The 22,938-nt window shown below is 46.9% G+C and overlaps 1 protein-coding gene across 1 annotated transcript; it reads left to right on the forward strand.

The window, feature by feature from the left end:
• Nucleotides 1-55: 55 nt before the first annotated feature.
• Nucleotides 56-22,938, forward strand: IQCD (IQ motif containing D). The gene is made up of 5 exons (XM_027566658.1): nt 56-194; nt 13,430-14,244; nt 17,046-17,279; nt 20,868-20,939; nt 22,510-22,938. Exons 2-5 carry the CDS (start codon nt 13,516-13,518, stop codon nt 22,807-22,809), a joined length of 1,335 nt encoding a protein of 444 aa, XP_027422459.1. The 5' UTR covers nt 56-194; nt 13,430-13,515; the 3' UTR covers nt 22,810-22,938.

The following is a 22,938-nucleotide window of genomic DNA, read 5'->3' on the forward strand; positions in this document are numbered from 1 at the left end:
AGAGTTAGACACACCGTGTTTCTGATTGGTCAGTCCTCAGGAGGTGGACCAAACCGAGGGGAATAAAGAATCGAATGGTGAAAAGGAAAGTTAATCAGACGCCGAGTCCCGCCTTCTGAGATTGATGGGTAACCTAGCAACGCAGGAACAGCTGTGGTAACCAAGGACAGAAAAACCTAAAGACCACCGAGCAGGTGAGTGATCATGTGGGGAAGGGCTGGAGATGATGGGGAGATGTTGAATGGGATCTAGTCCTCTATCTTTTGATTCTCTGAGGAATCAGCATCCCGTCCCCCGCTCCTCCCACCGCGAGCCCGTCCCCATCTCAGGACCCTGATCTCCAGCCCCTGCCTCAGTCTGGACCTCCCTCTCGACCTTCTGCAAAGACGACTGGGCATCCTCTTTGGTGTCTCTGCCTCTACTCTGCCCCTCCTCTTGTCCACTTCGTGGTTCTACTTCCTCATCTGTAAAACGTGGATGATACTAGTCAAGTGGAATCACACCAAAGTTAAACTACTTTCAAGTCACACATAGGTGACTTGGGGGTGAGAGAGTAGTTTTATAAGTCCCCTACCATTCCATCAACAGCTTATACATCCCAAAGTGAGGGTGCAATGAAAGTGAGTGTTTGAATTATGTACCTTTGTACCAATGTTGGCCTTTTGTGCTATAGTAACTTTAGACCTTAACTTCCATCGCTGTCCTTAAAATATAATTTCATTTACATACTCAAGAGAAAGGGTTTGTTGCAAGGATTAACTAAAACAAAGTAGAATAGTGGTCATCAGGGGCTGGGGGAGTGGGAAGCGGGCAGTTATTACTTAATAGGTACAGAGTTTCAATTTGGGATGATGAAAAAGTTCTGGAAGGCAGATGGTGGTGATGGTTGCATATAGATATGAATGTAACAATTTAATGCCACTGGATTTAAAATGGTAACAGTGGTAAACTTTATGTTGCCTGCATGCTTGCTCAGTTGCTTCAATTGAACTCAGTCTCTTCAGTTATGTCTTGACTCTGCAAACCCTTGGACGGTAGCCCACCAGGCTCCTCTATCCATAAGATTTTCCAGGCAAGAATACCTGAGTGGATTGGCCTTCCCTCCTCTAGGGAATCTTCCCAACCCAGGACTCCAACCTGGTCTTCTGCACTGAAGGTGGATTCTTTACCTCTGAGCTTATGTATATTTTAACACAATAATAATTTTTCAAAGCAACTATAAAGCTAGACAAAACCATCTATTGCTAAATTAGCACTCTGAAAATCAGCCAAAGGCATACAACAACCTGAGAGCTTTTATTCATAAAACCACCAAACTTCGAGTTTGTTCTGCACTTACCTGGGACTTCTCTGATTTCCCCATACTCAGTTCTATCTGGCATAATAGTTCAACCAGGGCGGGTAGCCCCCTGAAAGACAAGAGCTTCACTGTAGCTGTCTGATGGGGCTCACTTGATTTGGAGGACTTATGGCTAAAGTAGCAATCTTGGTGGGACGAGAACGGGGAATGCCAGCGGGTGTAGCAGTCCAAGGTTGTAGTTCTATTTGGCGCCAACAGTGGACTGAAAACTTGGAGTTCTGGGGAATGGGGCATCCATGTGGAACCTGATGAGCTCTGTGTCTTACCTTGACTGACTAGAGGTTATGCGCATGTGCAGCAGAGACCTGCTTCAGGCCCAAGCGACTTAGAAATGCTTGGCTGTTGGAGCCTGTGTAGACAGGTGTACTGAATGCACAGGATACTTGCCATCCAAGAATAGGAGCCTTACTGGTTCAAAGTTTGAGCACAGCCCCTGACTGATATTTGGCTGAATATTAAACTATGTGGATACACAGGTGACCCCTAGGAAGCCAAGTTTTAAAATAAAAATATGCAAAAAAAAAATTAAGCAGAAGTATCAGTAGCTGCACACCGTGAAGGAGACTGACTTGACAGATTTAGTCCGGGAAGTAAATTACCAAACGCCCAAGCAAAACAAAAACAGCAATCATTGGGAACAAAAATACTGTGTTGCTACCAAAAAAAAAAAAAATTCTTACAAGATTTCCAGTGTTCAGTAAAAATTGTGGGATGTGTGTAAACATACTCAGGGAAAAAAAGCAGTCAACAGAAACAGTCTCTATGTGTCCCCAGATGTTGGTTTCAGCAGACACTTCAAAGAAGCTATTGTAAATACGATCAAAAAACTAAAGGAAACCATGTTTAAATAATTGAAAGAAGACAAGATAACAATGACTCATCAAATAGAAAATATTTAGTATCCCAGAATGCTGCTGCTACTGCTGCTAAGTCACTTCAGTCATGTCCGACTCTGTGCGACCCCATAGACGGCAGCCCACCAGGCTCCCCCGCCCCTGGGATTCTCCAGGCAAGAACACTGAAGTGGGTTGCCATTTCCTTCTCCAATGCATGAAAGTGAAAAGTGAAAGTGAAGTCGCTCAGTCATGTCCGACTCTTAGCTACTCCATGGACCGCAGAGTACCAGGCTGCTCCATCCATGGGATTTTCCAAGCAAGAGTACTGGAGTGGGGTGCCATTGCCTTCTCTGACAGATTATGATAAATTAAGATGTACATAAATCGACCACTAAAAAAAATTTTTTTTAAATCAATGGAATAATCAAAAGAATGGACTAAAAACATTTAACACAATAAAAAGCATTCGGTCTTTGGCAAAACTAATACAATATTGTAAAGTTTTAAAAATAAAATAAAATTTAAAAAAATAAAATAAAAAGCATTTGGTCAATAGCATGGGGACAAAAAAAAAAAGGCATGAGATGAAATAAATAAAAAATAGTAAAACAGCAGATGTAAATCCAACTATATGAATCAGTTCAGTTCAGTTCAATCGCTCAGTCGTGTCCGACTCTTTGCGACCCCATGAATCGCAGCACTCCAGGCCTCCCTGTCCATCACCAACTCCCGGAGTTCACTCAGACTCATGTCCATCAAGCCAGTGATGCCATCCAGCCATCTCACCCTGTGTCATCCCCTTCTCCTCCTGCCCCCAATCCCTCCCAGCATCAGGGTCTTTTCCAATGAGTCAACTCTTCGCATGAGGTGGCCAAAGTACTGGAGTTTCAGCTTCAGCATCATTCCGTCCAAAGAAATCCCAGGGCTGATCTCCTTCAGAATGGACTGGTTGGATTTCCTTGCAGTCCAAGGGACTCTCAAGAGTCTTCTCCAACACCACAGTTCAAAAGCATCAATGCTTTGGCGCTCAGCCTTCCTCACAGTCCAACTCTCACATCCATACATGACCACAGGAAAAACCATAGCCTTGACTAGATGAACCTTTGTTGGCAAAGTAATGTCTCTGCTTTTGAATATGCTATCTAGGTTGGTCATAACTTTCCTTCCAAGGAGTAAGCGTCTTTTAATTTCATGGCTGCAGTCACCATCTGCAGTGATTTTGGACCCCCCAAAAATAAAGTCAGTCACTGTTTCCATCATTTCCCCATCTATTTGCCATGAAGTGATGGGACCAGATGCCATGATCTTTGTTTTCTGAATGATGAGCTTTAAGCTCAACTTTTTCACTCTCCACTTTCACTTTCATCAAGAGGCTTTTTAGTTCCTTTTCACTTTCTGCCATAAGGGTGGTGTCATCTGCATATCTGAGGTTATTGATATTTCTCCCAGCAATCTTGATTCCAGCTTGTGTTTCTTCCAGTCCAGCGTTTGTCATGATGTACTTTGCATATGAGTTAAATAAGCAGGGTGACAATATACAGCCTTGACGTACTCCTTTTCCTATTTGGAACCAGTCTGTTGTTCCATGTCCAGTTCTAACTGTTGCTTCCTGACCTGCATACAGATTTCTCAAGAGGCAGGTCAGGTGGTCTGGTATTCCCATATCTTTAAGAATTTTCCAGAGTCTGTTGTGATCCACACAGTCAAAGGCTTTGGTATAGTCAATAAAGCAGAAATATATGTTTTTCTGGAACTCTCTTGCTTTTTCCATGATCCAACAGATGTTGGCAATTTGATCTCTGGAATAATTTAATGTAAATTATTAAATGGAAGAAAACACTCCAATCAAAACAGAGGTTGCCAGACTAAATTTAAAAAATGAGACTGGGGAACTCCTTGGCAGTCCTGTGATTAGGACTCAGTGCTTTCACTGCCAAAAGTGCAGGTTCAATCCCCAGCCAGGGAACTATGCTGTGCGGCACAGTCAAAAAAAAGAGAAAGAAATGTTTCAAAATAAATACATACATAAGTGAGACTGAAATATATTCTGCCTACAAGAAATTCATCTTAGATTAAAAGACACAGAAAATAAAAAAAGTTGGACTCCATGCAAACAGTAACCATAAGAAAGCTGGAAAGGCTAAACTGCTATCAGACAAAATTGACTTTAAGACAAAAAGGAAATATTACTAGAACAAAGAGGGACCATTTGATATTGATAGGAAGGCTAATATACCGGGATGATATAGCTGGACTGACCAAGAAAATAAAAGGCACAAATTGCCAAAATGAGAACTACAGAAACTTAAAGAATTATAAGGAATATGATGAAAAACTTAATGCCAAAAATATAAGACAACTTAGATAAAATGAATGAATTCCTCAGTTTAGTTCAGTTGCTCAATTGTGTCTGGCTCTTTTCAACCCCATGGACTGCAGCACGCCAGACCTCTCTGTCCATCACCAACTCCCAGAGTTTACCCAAACTCATCTCCATTGAGTTGGTGATGCCATCCAACCATCTCATCCTCTGTTGTCCCCTTCTCCTCCCACCTTCAATCTTTCCCAGCATCAGGGTCTTTTCAAATGAGTCAGCTCTTCTAATCAGGTGGCCAAAATATTGGAGTTTCAGCTTCAACATCAGTTCTTCCAAGGAACACTCAGAACTAGAAAGACAAATTGTTAAAATTGACCCAAGAAGAAAGAGAAAATTTGAATAGACCTGTAACGAGTAAACAGATTGAATTAGAAATAGTCTTCCAGAATTCCCTGGCAGTCCAGTGGTTAAGACTTGGCGCTTTCACTGCTGTGGGCTCAGGTTTGATCCCTGGTTGGGAAACTAAGATCCCACCAGCTAGACGGTGCAGCCACAAAAAAAAAAAAAAAAGAATTGAGAACTGAGTCTTTTCTCCCTACTCAATTGCTAAATTCCCCGCATGTACATACTTCCCTTTTTCCCTGGGAGAAAACAGCTCTGGGCAGTGAGGCCAATGTATAGCCTAGTTCCTCCCTCAACATATAATAATAATCATAATCACTCCACTTGAGAGAGAGCTTTTAACCCTCCAAAGGGCCTTCCCATCTGTTAAACCATCCTTCCTCAACCCAGTTCCCATGTGATTGCTGTGACAGGTGTGTGTTCCCACGTGCAAAAGAGATAAGGGACTTGCCCAGACTTATTCCAAGAGCCCCTGGCAGGGGAGGATGCTGCACCCAGGGCTCCTAAGACCCAGCTGGTGAATCTGATCTTGATTCTGTAACTGATGGTGGTTTGAGATGGCACCAAGATCAGCTCATCAGACAGAGTGGGCAAGGCATGAGCAAGCCTTCCTTTGAATCTGGACAGAGCACTGGACGTAGCATATGGGAGGGCAAGAGTTTTTTTGGGGAGGCAGGCCACTGTGGTCCAACGAGGTTCTCAACGAGGTTCTCAACGAGGAGCACCCCGCACCCACCCCACAGGAACATTGGGCAATGTCTGGAGATATTGCATCTCCAACTGATGGGCGCTAAGGGCGAAAGAAGGATGCTACTGGCATCAAGTGGGTAGAGGCCAGGAATGACGCTAAACATCCTGCAACACACAGGACAGCCTCCACAACAATTATCTGACCCCAAATGACAATAGTGTGGAGACTGAAAAACTCGGTTCTACACTGGTATTTTCACACAAGTGCTACACACACACACACACACCCCCCTACCTTTTCCCTTCAAGCCCTAGTTAGTGGAACTGAAAGCAAAAGGGATTAAAAATCAAGATCATTTGAAATACAGAACATCAGAGGAAATTATCTCTTTGGCCTTAGCTTTCAAATAATGGCACACATTATTTGTCCCGTCTGACTCTTTTTTGATCCCCTGGACTGTAGCCCACCAGGCTTCTCTGTCTATGGAACTTTCCAGGCAAGAATACTGGAGTGGGTTGCCATTTCTTCCAAGAAATACTTCCAACCCAGGAACTGAACCTGCAACTCTGGCGTCTCCTGCATTCGCAGGCAGATTCTTTACCACTGAGCCACCTGGGAAGACCCTAGCAGCAGGTTATATCTGATGGCCAATCAAATGCCTTTAACATAAAAGCTTTTGGATGCAGGTTGTTTTCTTTTAACCACAAGCCAGACAAAGAAATACATTTTCCTCCTCAACCTGGCACACAGCACAAGCCTGTTTAAATACAAAAGGATCCTTACTACATGCAGTGTGCTCTGATATTTTCTATTTCATTTATTTTTAATGCTAGTGTCAACAACCAAACTGATTCCACCATTCACTAAAGGGTCACAGTTTTAAAAAGACTCTTCTGCAACATCTATCAGTCAGGAAAAGCCAGTGTTTTGCATCTGATAAGATTATGATTTAAATGTATACATATATTTAAGTGGGGGAAGTCTATTTTAGAAAAATCCAAATTCACTGCTAAGAAATTCTTCCTTCTGTCTGAAACAACCCAAGTGATACTATCCACAGTTGCAGAGAACCAGAAATAAACACTTTGACAGCTACATTGCCAAAAGAGGAATTAAAAATTGTGATGAATTAATTTGTAAGGGGGAAGAGCCTGGAAAATGGTGAGTGGTTTAAGCGGTCTCTGTCTTCCTCCATTACTTACAGAAAGTCGTGAATAATGCAGAAGCCTGCATAATTAAAAACAGAAATAGTAAAAAGGAGTAGAAAAATGGATCCATGTTAGCTATTTATAAAACTTCCTGTGCAAAAACAAATATATATTATTTTGAGAAAAAACACACATTCTGTTTTAAGAAGTATTCAAATGTCAATATTAAATCATATTATTTTGGAAGTCCACCTAAAAGCCCAACATGATTGAGTCCGGACTTCATGTCATGCTCACAACAGTTTTATCAAGCGTGGTGTCTGTTACTGTCCCCATGTCACAGGTGAAAGTGAAACTCTAGCTCAGTCATGTTTGACTCTTTGTCACCCCATGGACCATAAACCTGCCAGGCTCCTCTGTCCATGGAATTCTCCAGGCAAGAATACTGGAGTGGGTTGCCATTTCCTTCTCCAGAGGATCTTCCCAACCCAGGAATTGAACCCAGATCGCCTACATTGCAGGTGGACTCTTTACCATCTGAGCCACCAGGGAATGTCACAGGTGAGGAAGCCAAAGATGCTCAGAGACATTAATAGACTTACCTAAAGCCACGGAGCAAGGAAGTGGTGATCCCCTAGGACTGAACTTCAAATTCATCTAACATGGGAACCCCCAAACTTAATCACCATGCAGTGGGCTCCTGTTTTCCTGTTCAGATTCAGAGATAAGGGCCCAGAAGGTTAAGTGAATTTGCTCAGGGCTATAGCCATGGCCAGTAGCCATAGAGAGTTATTCATTATAAACCTAACCAGCAGCTTGGAAATCTGCCCCGCGGAGTGCATTCCGTCCCAACCTCAGACGCTATTCAGAGCCCTCTGTCTCCAAAGCCCAGGGTAACACGGGAGCCTGTGGTCACAGAGCCATCTCCACCGATGAGATTCAGTCTGTTACTACCGCCAATGTTCACGGCTCCACCTCCAGCCCAGGAATCTTCTGCAAGCCAGAAGCCATCCAGGGAACACAGGTTCTCAAAAAGGACAAGAGAGGACTGAGTAATCCTTCAAAAGAGGCCACAGGGGGACTTTCCCATGGCTGAGTGACTAAACAACAATAGCATTCTGGTTTCAGACTCATCTTGCCTGGGTCCCACTATCTAGCTGGAGTGAAATAACATCAGGAGGTAGACATTGTTATCTTCTGTTTAATGAGTTGAAACAGATTTTCCAGTTACAGCAGAGATATAAAGTTTCCTTTTTAATGAGAAGTACTTAAAAATGAAAGTGTACTTAAAGAAAATACCTGAGTTGATAATAGCACAGCCTGGTCTAGAGATCTGGTAGAAGTCATAAGGCTGACATTCCAGTGAGAGGGATTTGGGCGACACTGAGTTGGAACCAGCCGTCATGAAGGTATCTCTTGTTACCCATCACTGTGGCATCAAGCTGACCTGTGGGCCCTGTGTCATCATCAGTTACATGGTGCGTCTTTGTAATTCGCCCATAATACCTGTCTCTTGAGAAACCTGTATGCGGGTCAGGAAGCAACAGTCAGAACCCTCTATGGAACAACTGACTGGTTCAGAATTGAGAAAGGAATACCACAAGGCTGTTGTCACCCTGTTTATTTAACTTATACGCAGAGCACATGCGAAATGCCAGGCTGGATGAATCACAAGCTAGAATCAAGATTGCCAGGAGAAATATCAATAACCTCAGACATGCAGATGATACCACTCTAATGGCAGAAAGTGTTGATATCTGGCAGAAAACAACAAAATTCTGTAAAGCAATTATCCTTCAATTAAAAATAAATTAATTTTTTAAAACTTAAAAAAAAAAGAAAATGAAGAGGAACTAAAGTGCCTCTTGATCCGGGTGAAGGAAGAGAGTGAAAAAGCCGGCTTAAAACTCAATATTAAAAAAACTAAGATCGTGGCATCTGGTCCCATCACTTCATGGCAGATAGAAGGGGAAAAGGTGGAAGCAGTGACAGATATCCTCTTCTTGGGCTCTAAAATCACTGCAGATGGTACTCCAGCCATGAAATTAGAAGACCATTCCTTCTTGGCAGGAAAGCTTTGACAAATCTAGATAATGTGTTAAAAAGCAAAGATATCACTTTGCCAACAGAAGTCTGTATAGTCAAGGCTATGGTTTTTCCAGCAGTCATGTATGGATATGAGAGCTAGACAGTAAAGAAGGCAGAGCACCAAGGAATTGATGTTTTTGAATTGTAGTGCTGCAGAAGACTCTTGAGAGTCCCTTGAACTATATGGAGATCAAACAAGTCAATCCTAAAGGAAATCAACTCTGAATATTCATTGAAAGGACTGATGCTGAAGCTCCAATACTTTGACCACCTGATGTGAAGAGTTGACTCATTGGAAAAGACCCTGATGCTGAGTAAGGTTGAAGGCAGGAGGAGAAGGGGACGACAGAGGATGAGATGGTTGGATGGCTTCACTGAGTCAATGGACATGAACTGTGGCAACCTCCGGGAGATGGTGAGGGACAGGGAAGCCTGGCATACTGCAGCCCGTGGGGGTCTCGAACAGTCGAACATGACTTGGCAACTGAATAACAGCAGCAGCAACAAAAATTTCCAAAGTGTGTGAATACTTGACTCCAAAATATAAAAACCAATGAGAGGTGATTCAAAGCTTGCCCTAAAATGATTTAGTCCGTCTCCTTCACCTGCTTTTTTTTTTTTTTGGCACTCGGCTTGTGGGATCTTAGTTCCCTGACCACTTATCAAACCCAGGCCCCTCAACACTGGACTGCCAAGGAGTTCCTAAGAGTGAGTTAGTATTTAAATGGCATTCCTTAAAATGAGATGCCCCTCATACCCACCCACACCCACACCCAGACACACACAAACACCCTGTCTCTCTCTCTCAAGTTTGTTTTTTCACATCCTTTGACTTCTCCATGGACTAGCGCTGGATTTGAGGGTACTTGTAGGTGCTGGACTTTCTTCTCCTTTTTCTCCCCAGGGGGAAACATACATAATTTACCTCAAACCTTTTTTTTTTTTAAACTCCAAAATGTTCCGAGAGGGAATGTAATACAACATCCAACAAGCCCATTTGAATGAAAACGAGGTATAATTTGCATGATAAAGATATATTTCCATTTATAAAGTTCAGCAACAGAATTAATGACAAATAAAGGGATGATCCAATTAAAGTCCCCCCTCCATTAATAGCAGTGCTTCACTCTCGGGGCAGGAATCTTAAAAGGAGAGGCTTGCGTTGGAAGAGATTTAAATATTAAGGTTGGTGGCATTAAAAAGGACATGAAGTGATCACATTAGAATTCAAGGAAAAGAGATTCTCCAGTGATTTTTGTCATCAGAAGTCAGATGCATTTCCCCCAGTCCCAGTTCCACTGGCTTTTTCTTGTTCACCCAAATGAGCTGTCAGGAACTGATGGGCGTCATCATAATCAAAGAAAACAAGTTTGCCCTTTAAAGCAAAAGAGGTAATTTGGCTGAAAGAAAATGGGAACATTTTCTTCAACACTGCATTCAATGTCGCACTCTTAAAAACTTCGAGCATTCTGATTTATGCATGAGAGCTTTGGGGGACACTGGGGAGACGTGCCTTCGTGAAACATTTTGTTCACATCCATCCTGTGGCTGGGCAGATTTCCTTCATCCCCAGAGAGGCTGAGGAAGCTCCACGGCCATCCCTAAAATGTTATTTTCAGGAGAAGCCTGAAGCAACTCACAAGATTTATTAAGGCGCAGGAAGCAGGTGGGAATCAAAGAGATGCAAGATAGAGCACCTCCCTCTCGGTCCAGTGCAGGGGACATGGGTTCAAAACCAGGTCGGATCCCACATGCTGCATGGAATGCAGCCAAAAAAAAAAAAAAAAAACAGTGAGAGAGAGAGGATTGAAGGTCTAGATACCTCCTTTTCAGCAAAGCAAAGAGTAAACAGAAAGAAGTGGAGGGAATCCAAGAAACGAGAAACACCTAAAGGGCCAAATAGGAAGAAAGGCAGCCAGATCAGGCGCTAAGCAACTGACAACACAACTTCATTCCCTCCTTCCATAGTTGCTGAACTTTCACGTGTGCCTGTTCCATATCCCAAACTAGGTTATAAACTCTGGGAGGACAAGAAATACCTTGCATCTTTTTTTTAATATCCCTGGGGCCTCAATAAATACCCAAATGGGTGACTGCTCGGACTATCTTGCTGGGAACAGCAGCAGATGTAAGCAGACCAGTTAAAGAACTCTTTAATCATCAAGCGAGCACCATCAAGGGCCCTGCTCAGTGGCAGAGAGGCTGCTGAGAAGGAAACAGACTGGGAGCTCTCAGGGGTGAACACAGATAACTGGGTGGTATGTTGGATATGGGAGAGGAGGCAGAGTTCGGGTGGCATTCAGGTGTCTGGCTTGAACAATTCAGGTGGCAGAATTGTTGACCATCCAGACAAGGGGTACTGGATGGACAAGGCAAGGAGTGGAGACGTGGTGGGGTCCATCTTCGACACGGTATGTTGGGAGGTCCAGCCGATCCCGGCCATCTGGATCTCCAGGGAGGGGCGGGGTGGTGGGAGATGCAGACTGGGAAACCGCTGAAGTCCTAAACTTTGGATTTTGTTTTCCCCCAGATAATAATACTTGTTATTTATCGAGCACTCACAATGCCAGGATCTGTGCCAGAAACTTCCCCTGTGATGATCCCTGTCCAATGACTGAGGAAGCCCAGGCTTAGTGGGATTAAATAGCCAGCCCAGGGTCCCGCAGCGAGGATCTGAAACTCACACGGGGTTGCTGCAAAGCTTAATACTTTTAGCCACCCGGCCATATAGGCCAACACTGATGACTGATTTCTGACTGCCACCATAGGTATTTTTTTTTTCCCCTGAAAGTCTTTTAAACTTTTAATTTTGTAGTAATTATAGATTTACAGAAAAGTAGCAAAGATAGTACAGAGAATTCCCCTGTCACCTTCGTTCAGCTCCCCCATATGTTAATAACTTACATAACCATGGTTTGTCAAAACTAAGAAATTAAAATTGATACAATGCTAGGAACTAAACTATCAACTTTATTTGGCTATCCGGTTTTCCTACTAATGTCCTTCTTGTGATTCGGGAGCCACTTCAGTATACACTGTTGCATCTAGCAAAACAGTTTTTCTTTTTTTTTTTTAAAGTATTTATTTATTTGGCTGTATCAGGTCTTGGTTGTGACACACAGGATCTTCATCACGACACTCTGGCTTCTCTCTAGCTGTGACATGGGCTGAGTTGCCCCCTTGGCATGTGGGATCTTAATTCCCCGACCAGGGATTAAACCTGAGTCCCCTGCATTGGAATACAGATTTTTAACCACTGGACCCCCAGGGAAGTCCTAAAACAGTATTTTTTTTTAATATATAGTTTTAAAGATTGAACTATACTTGACTTACAATATTTGTCAGTTTTCAGGCATACAGGACAGTGGTTCAGCTTTATATATATACATATATGTACAACTTTTAAGATTTTTTTCCATTATGTTATTACAAGATATTGAATATAGTTCCCTGTGCTGTACAGTAAATCTTTGCTGTTTATCTATTTTATATACAGTAGTGTGGATCTGTAAATCCCATACTCCTAATTTATCCCCATCTCCTTCCCTCGTGATAAACGGAAGTTTGTTTTCTTTGTCTATGAGTCTGTTTCTGTAGCAAAACAGTTTTCTAAGTAGTGCTTTGAAATCTTTGGTCATCCCCACCCTGATTTTTAAAGTACATTTTTAAAAGCCAATGCAGATACACTGTGCTTGTCCTGGTGCTGTTTGCTCTCAGCACTATTATTTGCTTGTCTGTCTTCTGCTCTGTCTCTGGCTGTCCACCCCTGCTGGCTACATTGCCCAGGCTCCCTTGTCAGCTGGTTTCCCCCTGAATTCGGTCAAGGGGAGGTGCTGGTGTTAGATTGGAAGGCTGGACGAAGGGAGGAACCAGATTTCCGCCCCTTCTCTCTGCTTTGGGCTGCATTTCCAGCAGAGGCTACAGCTCCACTGGGGCTACAGTGACTCCTGGACAGGAAATGGCTGTGGCTCCAGCTTCCCCCAGGGAACCCTGATCCCCAGACTCGCCTCTCCTCCTCCTCCTGTGTGGCTTCCGGCCACTGACAATCGCTGGGTGGCTTCCCCTTCCCCTGGTTGGCCACTCAGCTCTTCCATCACCCATGTCACTGGTGTGCGTGCTCAGTCATGTCCGACTCTTTCCAACCCCACGGACTGTAGCCCGCCAGGCTCTTCTGTCTGTGGGGTTCTCCAGGCAAGAATACTGGAATGGGCTGCCATGCCCTTCTCCAGGGGATCTTCCTGACCCAGGGATCTGACCCACGTCTCCTGCTTTGGTAGGCGAATTCTTCACCACTGAGCCACCTGGGAAGCCCAGGATGTGTTTAAATACTTAGAATGATGCCTGCATTCCTGGTTGGCCCCTGCCTGACACACGTGCCTGAAACCCACCTCCTTATTTGGTCCCCTTACCCTTGGGGCCCTGACACTGTCACGGAGTTAAAAACTGTTTTCCGTGAGAGGTTCTGGGTCAAAGATGCAGAACGTCTAAGGTGAACTCTCCACATCAATAGTTTACAGCTGCTGTGGCCATGCCAGCCGTCCCGATGTCAGCGTGACCCTGATGACTGCCTTCTCCTTCCTTTTTCAGGGTGGCCAGACATAATCAAAGCAGGAGGCCCAGGGAGCCTACCCAAGTCTCAGTCTCTCAGAGTGTGCAGAGGAGAAGCTCATAAAATGGCTCTGGACGTCCTAACCGTGGCCCCCCTCTATCAAGGTCCTGACATCAACAAAATAAGGCTGATAGCCCAGACAACCAAAAAGTCCACCATCCCGCCAAAAGCCCTAACCCCCGCCAGGAGCAAACTCACGACCATCGAGACCAAGAGGATCATGTCCGTCCTGGACGAGACTATCCACAAGGTGGAGCTGGTGAGCCTGCTGTCCCACGCGGCGTCAGAGTCCAAGACTTCGGAGGGGATGCTGGGGCCGGACATCGCGAAGGCAGTGAGGGAGCACGAGGACCTCTGCCAGGCCCTCCTGGACCGAGTCAGTTACCTGCAGGAGGAAGAAAGGAAACTGCAGGAGGCGGAAGATTTCGAGGACGAAGCGTGGTTCCGAGAGCGCCTCTTCGCCATGGACTTGCAGAAATCCCAGCTCCCGCCGCTGATGCAGGAGATCAAAGAATCCACCAAGAACGTCGTGAGACTCCTGCTCAGTAACCCCCAGGCCGCCAGCCTGTTGCAGGCTCAGACCCTGGGCAGGAGCAAGGAAGCCCAGTGTTTTATCGATAGCCTGGTAGAACTCCGAGGTTTCCTGTTTGAGAAGTTACTCACCAGTCCTATGGAAGCCAGAGACAAGATCCAGTTCATCCAGGACATCACCCGACGGAATCGGAGGCACCAAGAGATCATAGACACCCTGGAAAATGAACTGGCGGCCTGTGTGAGGAACAGGAATGCGGAGGTATGAATACACGGTACTGGTCAGATTAGAGCCAGAGCCCCCAGGGAGAGGCCCCACGTCTTTCGGCAATTGGGGTTTCTTCCTTCCACGGTTTAAATAGTTGTTTTCATTCATTTGCTCCACAAATATTGTTTTGAGCACTCACCAGGTGCCAGGTCTTACAAATGATGAGTCCACATAGTCCCAGCCTCATGGAGTTCATGAGAGAGAAGGCAGGTCTTAAAGATCTGATTTAATTACGTCTTGAGAAGTACAAGAAAGGGTTAAGTACAAAGTGCTATAAGAGAGTGTTATAGGAAGCCTGAACTTGGAACTCAGAGACATGGAAGCCATGACTTGAAGAATGAGACAGTGTAAACCAGGTGGGTGAAATAGAGAGGGACTTCCAGTCCAGGGCTGGATAATAAACATTTAAGACTTTGCTGAGAGACCACCTTTGAGGCCTATTCAAGGAATGTGATCTTCGTCCTGAGGGCAGGTGAGAGGGGTGGAAGTTCTAGAAGAATTTTTAAGAGGGGAAAAGATAACATGATCCCAACCTAATAACCATCTGGGGACACCTACTGTGTTATTTTATTTTAAAAATTATTTTTGTTCATTTATTTTTGGTGACCTGAGCTTGGTCTTCGTTGCTGCCTGCGGGCTTTCTCTGATTGCAGTGAGCCAGGGCTCTCCTCTATTTGTGGTGAGCCAGCTTCTCATTGTGGTGGCTTCTCTTGTGAAGAACAAACTCCAGAGCCTAGGCTGGGAAGCTGTGGCGCTCGGGCTCAGCTGCCCCACAGCATGTGGGATCTTCCCAGACCAGGGATCAAACACATGTCCCCTGACTTGGCAGGCTGGTTCTTCACCACTGGACCACCAGGGAAGTCCTGTGTGTGATTTTTTTACATACATTTTCTCACCAACATCTTACAAAGTCCCTGGAGGTGGTGTATAAGTGTAGGTTTAGCTGCTAAAACAAAGAGACCCCAAATAATAGGGGCTTAGTCAAGCTGAAGACGGATTTCTGTTTAACAGAGAGCTGGCATGGAAGTTCTGCTTCGTAAACTTGTCAGGGGCCCAGGTTCCTTCTGGCTGGCTTCTCTGACATCCTTCACACAAGACTTCAAACCATGGACCCAAGAAGATGTTCCAGCTTCCCCTAGTCATGTTGTTATTGGTCCAGCCAGCAGGAAAGAGGAAAGCAGAGAAGGGGGCTTTGACCTGCTCTTTTGGGCCACCAACTGGAAGCAGTTCTTAGCCAGTGCTAGAGATGCGGCCATGGGGTCGCTAAGAGTCGGACACGACTGAGCGACTTCACTTTCACTTTTCACTTTCATGCACTGGAGAAGGAAATGGCAACCCACTCCAGTGTTCTTGCCTGGAGAATCCCAGGGACGGGGAAGCCTGGTGGGCTGCCATCTATGGGGTAACACAGAGTCGGACACGACTGAAATGACTTAGCAACAGCAGAGATGCTGGGAAAGTGGTCTGTAGCCGGGGCCATGCTCCCAGCAAAACATTTTGGTCTATAGCCTTGCCAGGGAGAGCAGGTCCTGGGGGACAGCTGCCACCTTTTCATCGCCCTGTGATAGATGAGAGACCAAGGCCATTCTCCCTCCCTGGCGCACTGGTTTCCTGACTTGGTCCTGTTCGGCATTCACTAGGGCTTGTTGATGACTACTTGTGTGATGATTTGATTGGGGTCTGGGTCCCCCACAGGAGGACAGGGACCTCATCTCTCTCAGCCCCTCGCTGTGTCCCCAGCAGACCTGGCATGAAAAGCAGACATGCTAATTATTTGGTGAGTGGAGAGATGACAGGCTCCCGGGAGTTCAGTCAGAGGAGGTCACTCAGAGGTTGGAGGGGTGTGACTTAGGGACAGGGACAGGACCCCACCCTGCCAAGTGTCTTTGCTGATCTCATTCAGGTGGTGGAAAACAACTTGGGGCTGCCAAGTTGGACAGATCTGGGTGGGCAAATTTCATCAGGTCATCGGATCTCAGTGTAAAATGAGGGGGTGACACCAATTAGGCAGGTTTCAGGGGTCCACACGAGAAGCTCTGACTCCTCATAGCACTACCTGCCTTCAAACCCAGCACCTGAAGGTTGAAGACTTGCCCACAGGATTGGCTTGCCTCAAACCCCCTCCCTAAGCCCACCTGCCACTCCTGAGTCCAGGAAGTGAGCTCAGACCCACTGTGGGCCCCCTGCCAGCCGCCCCCAAGCCCAAAGCTGCCGGCCTGAGCCAGCCACAGCACCGGTGTGTTCAGAGGGAAACCCTAGCGCTTGTGATCAGGCTTTGGAGCTTGTTTACGGAACAGCCCCAACTCCCCCGACCCACCCCTAATTCCTGTTTCAGAATCCACTGAGGGCAGGAGCCAAGCCAGGCCCTCAAGGGGAGAACCGGGTGGCATTCCCCACGCTGAGCATTTATCTCACACCTTCATGCATCACGCCAGGTATCTCTACCAACTGGGTACTTCCCATTGAGCCTCAGGCAGGAGCATGGAGCTGTCTCAGGCACGCTGAGCCCTTGGCTCACTCCAGGAAACAGAGGGTGGTGGTCACAGATGTGGGCTCCAGATGGGACAGACCGGGCTTCAAATTCCAGTGAAGCTGCGCAATCCCAGACAGATTCAACCCCTCTATTTTCCCGTCTCTAGGCAGGCGGTCCCATCTTCATCCTGGGCCGGGGGTAGGATGGGGAGACATAATAATGCCCCCCACCTCCGAGAGCTGCAGGCACGCCAGCCTCTCCTGCCTTGGCAACCTACCATGGCGGGCGGTATCCTCGAGAGTCTCTCCTCTTTCTGGTCCAGGTGGAGAAGGAGAACTTTGTGATCCAAGAGCTGAAAAACCACCTGCACCAGGTGCTCAGGTTCTCGGAGAACAGCCTCCTGCGCACCAAGCAGGAGGCGGAGAAGCAGCAGAAGGCGGACTTCCGGGCCTCGCAGGCCAGGGTGGCCACGGTCCAGCAGGAGATCCTGGTGCTGCAGTCGCAGTTCCACAACCTGGTCATGGAGAACCGGGACACAGAGCAGGCGCTGAGGAAGGTGCCCTGGGGAGGCGGGACAGCGCGGGCAGTGGGGCCACCAGGGCGGGGGGTGGGGGTGGGCAGAGGAGCCGGGGGGCACTGGGGGCAGAGACATGGGGTCCCACTACATGCCAGCTCTGTGACCTTGAGCAAGCTCCCAAGCTCCTCTGGGCCCCGCAAGGAGGAGGACACCCATCCACCCATCCTGCAAAGGAAATGAAGGCACACAGAAACCTCTGGCAAATCCCTCAGCTCCCTCCAAGCCTTAGTTTCCACATCTTGAAGACGATCACGATTGAATAGGCCTCAATGAGTTATTATGAGAACTAGATGAGATGGGGGGTGGAGAGCTGGTGCCTAGTAGGTGCTCATTAAGTATCCTTTCTTCATCCGCCTTCTCCCTCATCTCAGCCAGGCCCCAGGCCCCGCAGGCCCTGCAGGCCCCGCAGGCCCCAGTTTGCTGTGGACTCCCTTTCTGCACAAAGGGCACCCTTGGCTATCACTTGTCCTCACTTCGTTTTCATTTCACAAATTTTTGGAGAATCTGCTGGAAGCCCTGGGCCTCTCCCCCATGAAAAGGCACAGGTGCCCCTGCACACAGGGGTGGGCAATTCTTGAGTCACAGGCCCCCTGGAGCCAGCCTGTGCATGGTGCGCAAGGTAAGAACTTTTGCACTGTAAGGGCTGTGTGTTTAATCGTTCAGTCATGTCGGACTCTTTGCAAGCCCATGGACTGTAGCCCGCCAGGCTCCTCTGTCCATGGGATTCTCCAGGCAAGAATATTGGAGAATACTGTCCATTTCCTTCTCCAGGAGATCTTCCCAACCCAGGGCTCAAACCTGGGTCTCCTACATTACAGGCAGATTCTTTACCATCTGAGCTACCAGGGAAGCCCGTAAGAACTAAGGAGCCAATTTTTAAACATTGAGGTGAAATTCACATAACAAAAAAATATAACCATTTTATTCAGTGGCACTTAGTATTCACAGCGTTGTACAACCACAACCTCTCTCTAGTTCCAAAATACTTTCATCACCTCCAAACAAACCTTGTACTCATTAAGCAGTTTCTCACTCACTTCCCTTCCCCCAGCCCCTGGAAACCACTAATCTTCTTTCTGTCTCCTTGGATTTGCCTATTCTGGACTCTTCATGTAAATGGAGTCATAAAATATGTAGTCTTTCTAGCATCTCCTTTCAAGGTCTGCCCACATAGCATCTGCCAACACTTCACTCCTTTTTATGGCAGAATAATATTGCAGAACTCCAAAGAATAGCAAGGAGAGAAAAGAAAGCTTTCCTCAATGATCAGTGCAAAGAAATAGAGGAAAACAATAGAATGGGAAAGACTAGAGATCTCTTCAAGAAAATTAGAGATACCAAGGGAACATTTCATGCAAAGATGGGCTCGATAAAGGACAGAAATGGTATGGACCTAACAGAAGCAGAAGATATTAAGATGTGGCAAGAATACACAGAAGAACTGTACAAAAAAGATCTCCATGACCCAGATGATCACAATGGTGTGATCACTTACCTAGAGCCAGACTTCCTGGAATGTGAAGTCAAGTGGGCCTTAGGAAGCATCACTAGGAACAAAGCTAGTGGAGGTGATGGAATTCCAGTTGAGCTATTTAAAATCCTGAAAGATGATGCTGTGAAAGTGCTACACTCAATATGTCAGCAAATCTGGAAAACTTAGCAGTGGCCACAGGACTGGAAAAGGTCAGTTTTCATTCCAATCCCAAAGAAAGGCAATGCCAAAGAATGTTCAAACTACTGCACAATTGTACTCATCTCACATGCTAGTAAATTAATGCTCAAAATTCTCCAAGCCAGGCTTCAACAGTATGTGAACTGTGAACTTCCAGATGTTCAAGCTGGTTTTAGAAAAGGCAGAGGAACCAGAGATCAAATTGCCAACATCCACTGGATCATGAAAAAGCAGGAGAGTTCCCGAAAAACATATATTTCTGCTTTATTGACTATGCCAAAGCCTTTGACTGTGTGGATCACAACAAACTGTGGAAAATTCTGAAAGAGATGGGAATACCAGACCACCTGACCTGCCTCTTGAGAAACCTGTATGCAGGTCAGGAAGCAACAGTTAGAACTGGATATGGAACAACAGACTAGTTCCAAACAGGGAAAGAAGTACATCAAGGCTGTATATTGTCACCCTGCTTGTTTAACTTATATGCAGAGTACATCATGAGAAACGCTGGGTTGGATGAAGCACAAGCTGGAATTAAGGTTGCTGGGAGAAATATCAATAACCTCAGATATGCAGATGACACCACCCTTATGGCAGAAAGTGAAGAGGAACTAAAAAGCCTCTTGATGAAAGTGAAGGAATAGAGTGAAAAAGTTGGCTTAAAGCTCAACATTCAGAAAACTCAGATCATGGCATCTGGTCCCATTACTTCATGGCAAATAGATGGGGAAATGATGGAAACAGTGACTGACTTTATTTTTTGGGGGTCCAAAATCACTGCAGATGGTGACTGCAGCCATGAAATTAAAGACGCTTACTCCTTGGAAGGAAAGTTATGACCAACCTAGACAGCATATTCAAAAGCAGAGACATTACTTTGCCAACAAAGGTCTGTCTAGTCAAGGCTATGGTTTTTCCAGTAGTCATGAATGGATGTGAGAGTTGGACTATAAAGAAAGCTGAGGTGAAAAACTGATGCTTTTGAACCATGGTGTTGGAGAAGACTGTTGAGAGTCCCTTGGACTGCAAGGAGATCCAACCAGTCTATCCTAAAGGAGATCAATCCTGATTGTTCAGGAAGGACTGATGTTGAAGCTGAAACTCTAATACTTTGGGCACCTGATGTGAAGAACTGACTCATTGGAAAAGACTCTGATGCTGGGAAAGTTTGAAGGTGGGAGAAGGGGATGACAAAGGATGAGATGGTTGGATGGCATCACAGACTCAATGGAGATGAGTTTGAGTAAACTCTGGGAGTTGGTGATGGAGATGGAGGCTTGGTGTGCTGCAGTCCATGGGGTCGCAAAGAGTTGGACACAACTGAGTGACTGAACTGAACTGAACATTCCATTGTACGTACAGGAGCTGATCTTTTAAAGACAAAATTAGAGCACATTCCTCTGCTGTGTCTAAATCCATGCAACAGTGAGCGTCCCCTCCCCCTTACACTAGAAACCAAACTCCTCCCACTGCAGACCCTCCCTCTGCAGCACAGCTTCTCACTCTGAACTCACTGGGACCGTGCTCCCCTGCGGCCATGCCATCCCAGCCACACAGGCTCAGGTGCCTATTCTTTAAACATCACAAGCTTGTTCCCAGCTCAGGGCCTTTGCACTGGCTGCTCCATCTGCCTAGAATGTTCCGGAGCCAGACAGCTGGCTTCAAATCCAAGCTCTAACCACCCATCAGCTCCGTGATCTTGGGTCCAGTGAGTCAGTACTCCTGATTCCGTGCCCTCATCTGTGAAATGGAGAACCTACCTTGTGGTGTGGATTCAAGCAGGCAAGTAGGCGAGGCATGACATACTGCCTGCTGACACAGAGCAGGCTTGCTGCCGTTCATTGTTACTATCAGTCCATCACACAATGACTAATTGAATTTTTTTTTTTTTTCAGAAAAAATATAAAGTGGAAACGGAAATTGAGAACTGGATCCAGAAATACGATTCAGAGATGAGTGAAAAGCAGGTATTTGTCTGCCTAATTCTGTCTCAAGTGTGTTTCCCAAGATCCTCTAGGAATCGGGTGAGGGGGCAGGGGAAGAGAAGCCCTCGATGGTCCATGGTCTATGCCCAGTTCTGGGCCTCCCCAGAGTGACTTCCCTGTCGCTTCCTTAGGCTCAAGGGTTTGTCTAGTGTGGGGCAGTGAGGGGAGCAGTGGCAAAGGAAGGAAACGGAAGCTGCCAGCCACTAAGTGGCGCTTGACACCAGATCCAAAGATCTCGGCTCCATCTAGGGTCAACATCGCAGGCTCCCTGTCCCCTCCTGTTCGGCTCCCTCCAGCAGCCCCACCAGCCAGGACTCATCCGTGCTGGACTCAAGTACGAGTTCACCTCCACCACTTCACTCAGTTACCCAGGAACTTTCTACCAAGTGCTTGAGATGGGCCGGGTGCCAGCCTCCAGCAGTGGAGAAAGTCCCCACTGTCATCTGGAGGTTCTACTCTAGTGGCACTGATGTCGCTGTGTGACCTTAAGCAAGGGACTTGACCTTGGATTCTGCATGTGATCAACATAAGCAGTAACACCCAGGCCGGGACCATGGTGCAGATTCAGTGAGGCTCGGACAACACAGGATCTGGCCTGGAGCAGGTGCTCAGGGGACAGCAGCCTATAAAACAGGGGTGCCCTGAGGCCTCCACGCAGCTCTGTGCTGACATCAGTGGCCCAGAGCCCCAACTTTGGGGCCAGGAAGGCCTGGTGAGCACTGGAGAGGACCTCAGCCTCTGAGTGGCCCAATGTCAGGCGTGATGTCAAGAGTAGGGCAACTCGGGGTCTGTCTGATCCCCAGTGCTCTAGGAAGGGGGAGACTGGAGGCTGTGCTCATTTCTCTGTTCCCAGTGAGGGTGGTGGGTTAATGACGGCAAAGACAGAGTCCACTTAGCTCTGCCTTCTCTGGAAGTACTTTGCTTCTAATAGATGCTTGGTGGGAAGGAGGGAGGGAGGGAGATAGGTGTGAATTACAGCAGCAGAGGCTGTGGTTAGTTAGAGGTAGGGAAGAACTGTGGGGTTCCGTCACCCGAGGAAGGTCCTCTCTGGGTATCTTTGTGACATGGGCCACATTGATGGCAGTGGCTGGCATTTTTTTAAACATCCCCACTGTGTGCCTGGCACCACCATTTAGGACGTTGCATCCAGCCCAACATTTAATCAGGGAAATAGTTCCCACCCCTGCTCCTGGGTTTGGAATCGTCCCCACATTTCAGATGAGGAAAAAGGGAAGGCTTGGAACAAGGTGAAGCCCCTCAAGACGCGGCCAAGCTGAGATTAGAAGCCCAGTCGGCCCAGCTCACAATGGGTGTTTTCCTCATTCCTGAAATTATTTAAGCTGGGCCTCACACCGCAAGCTGGGGATGGACTGCCATCACCTCTCCCTTTCCCATCTGCGCCTGGGATGCAGACAAGCTTAGCACTGGCAGCCATGGCTGGGGGTGGCAGCACCTGCAGGGAGGTGGGGAGCATGCAGCAGCACCCACAAGAGGGTGGAGACGGAGCTCTGAGCCTGGCGATGGCCCACCCGCCCCCTGCCTCTCGCCCCAGGACGAGTACGAGGAGCTGGACATCATCCACAAAGAGGAGCAGCTCCAGCTGGAGGAGCTGAAGAAACGGCACGACGTGCTGGTGGAAGAGTTCTCCCAGATCCAGGCCGAGCGCGAGATCTTGACCAAGAAGAGGCTAGAGGACGAGCAGGAGATGGTGCGCATGGTGCGGGCCGCCACGCTCATCCAGGCCCTGTGGAAGGGCTACCTGGTCCGCTCCATGCTCAAGTCCAAGAAGAAGAAGCGGGGCAAGGGCAAAGGAGAGACGAAGGGCAAGGGCAAAGGAAAAGGCAAGAAGTAAGTCCTGCCTTCGCGCTCGCCGTAATCTAACCTCTCACTCGAGAGCCGGCCTGGGAAGCCCCTGGGATGGGGAGCCCCGTGGTTTATGACTTCAACGCTTTTTCAAAATTAAAAACCATTGTCAAGCATA

This window comes from Bos indicus x Bos taurus, chromosome 17, assembly GCF_003369695.1.
Source record: "Bos indicus x Bos taurus breed Angus x Brahman F1 hybrid chromosome 17, Bos_hybrid_MaternalHap_v2.0, whole genome shotgun sequence".
In the NCBI taxonomy this organism is placed as follows: Eukaryota; Metazoa; Chordata; class Mammalia; order Artiodactyla; family Bovidae; genus Bos; species Bos indicus x Bos taurus.

Excerpts from the sequence above, each read along its gene's own strand:
- IQCD (XM_027566658.1), top strand. The coding sequence starts at position 13,516 with ATGGCTCTGGACGTCCTAACCGTGGCCCCCCTCTATCAAGGTCCTGAC. Across the intron at positions 14,245-17,045 it reads TGAGGAACAGGAATGCGGAG|GTGGAGAAGGAGAACTTTGT; the intron begins GTATGAATACAC and ends TTTCTGGTCCAG. Across the intron at positions 17,280-20,867 it reads CAGAGCAGGCGCTGAGGAAG|AAAAAATATAAAGTGGAAAC; the intron begins GTGCCCTGGGGA and ends TTTTTTTTTCAG.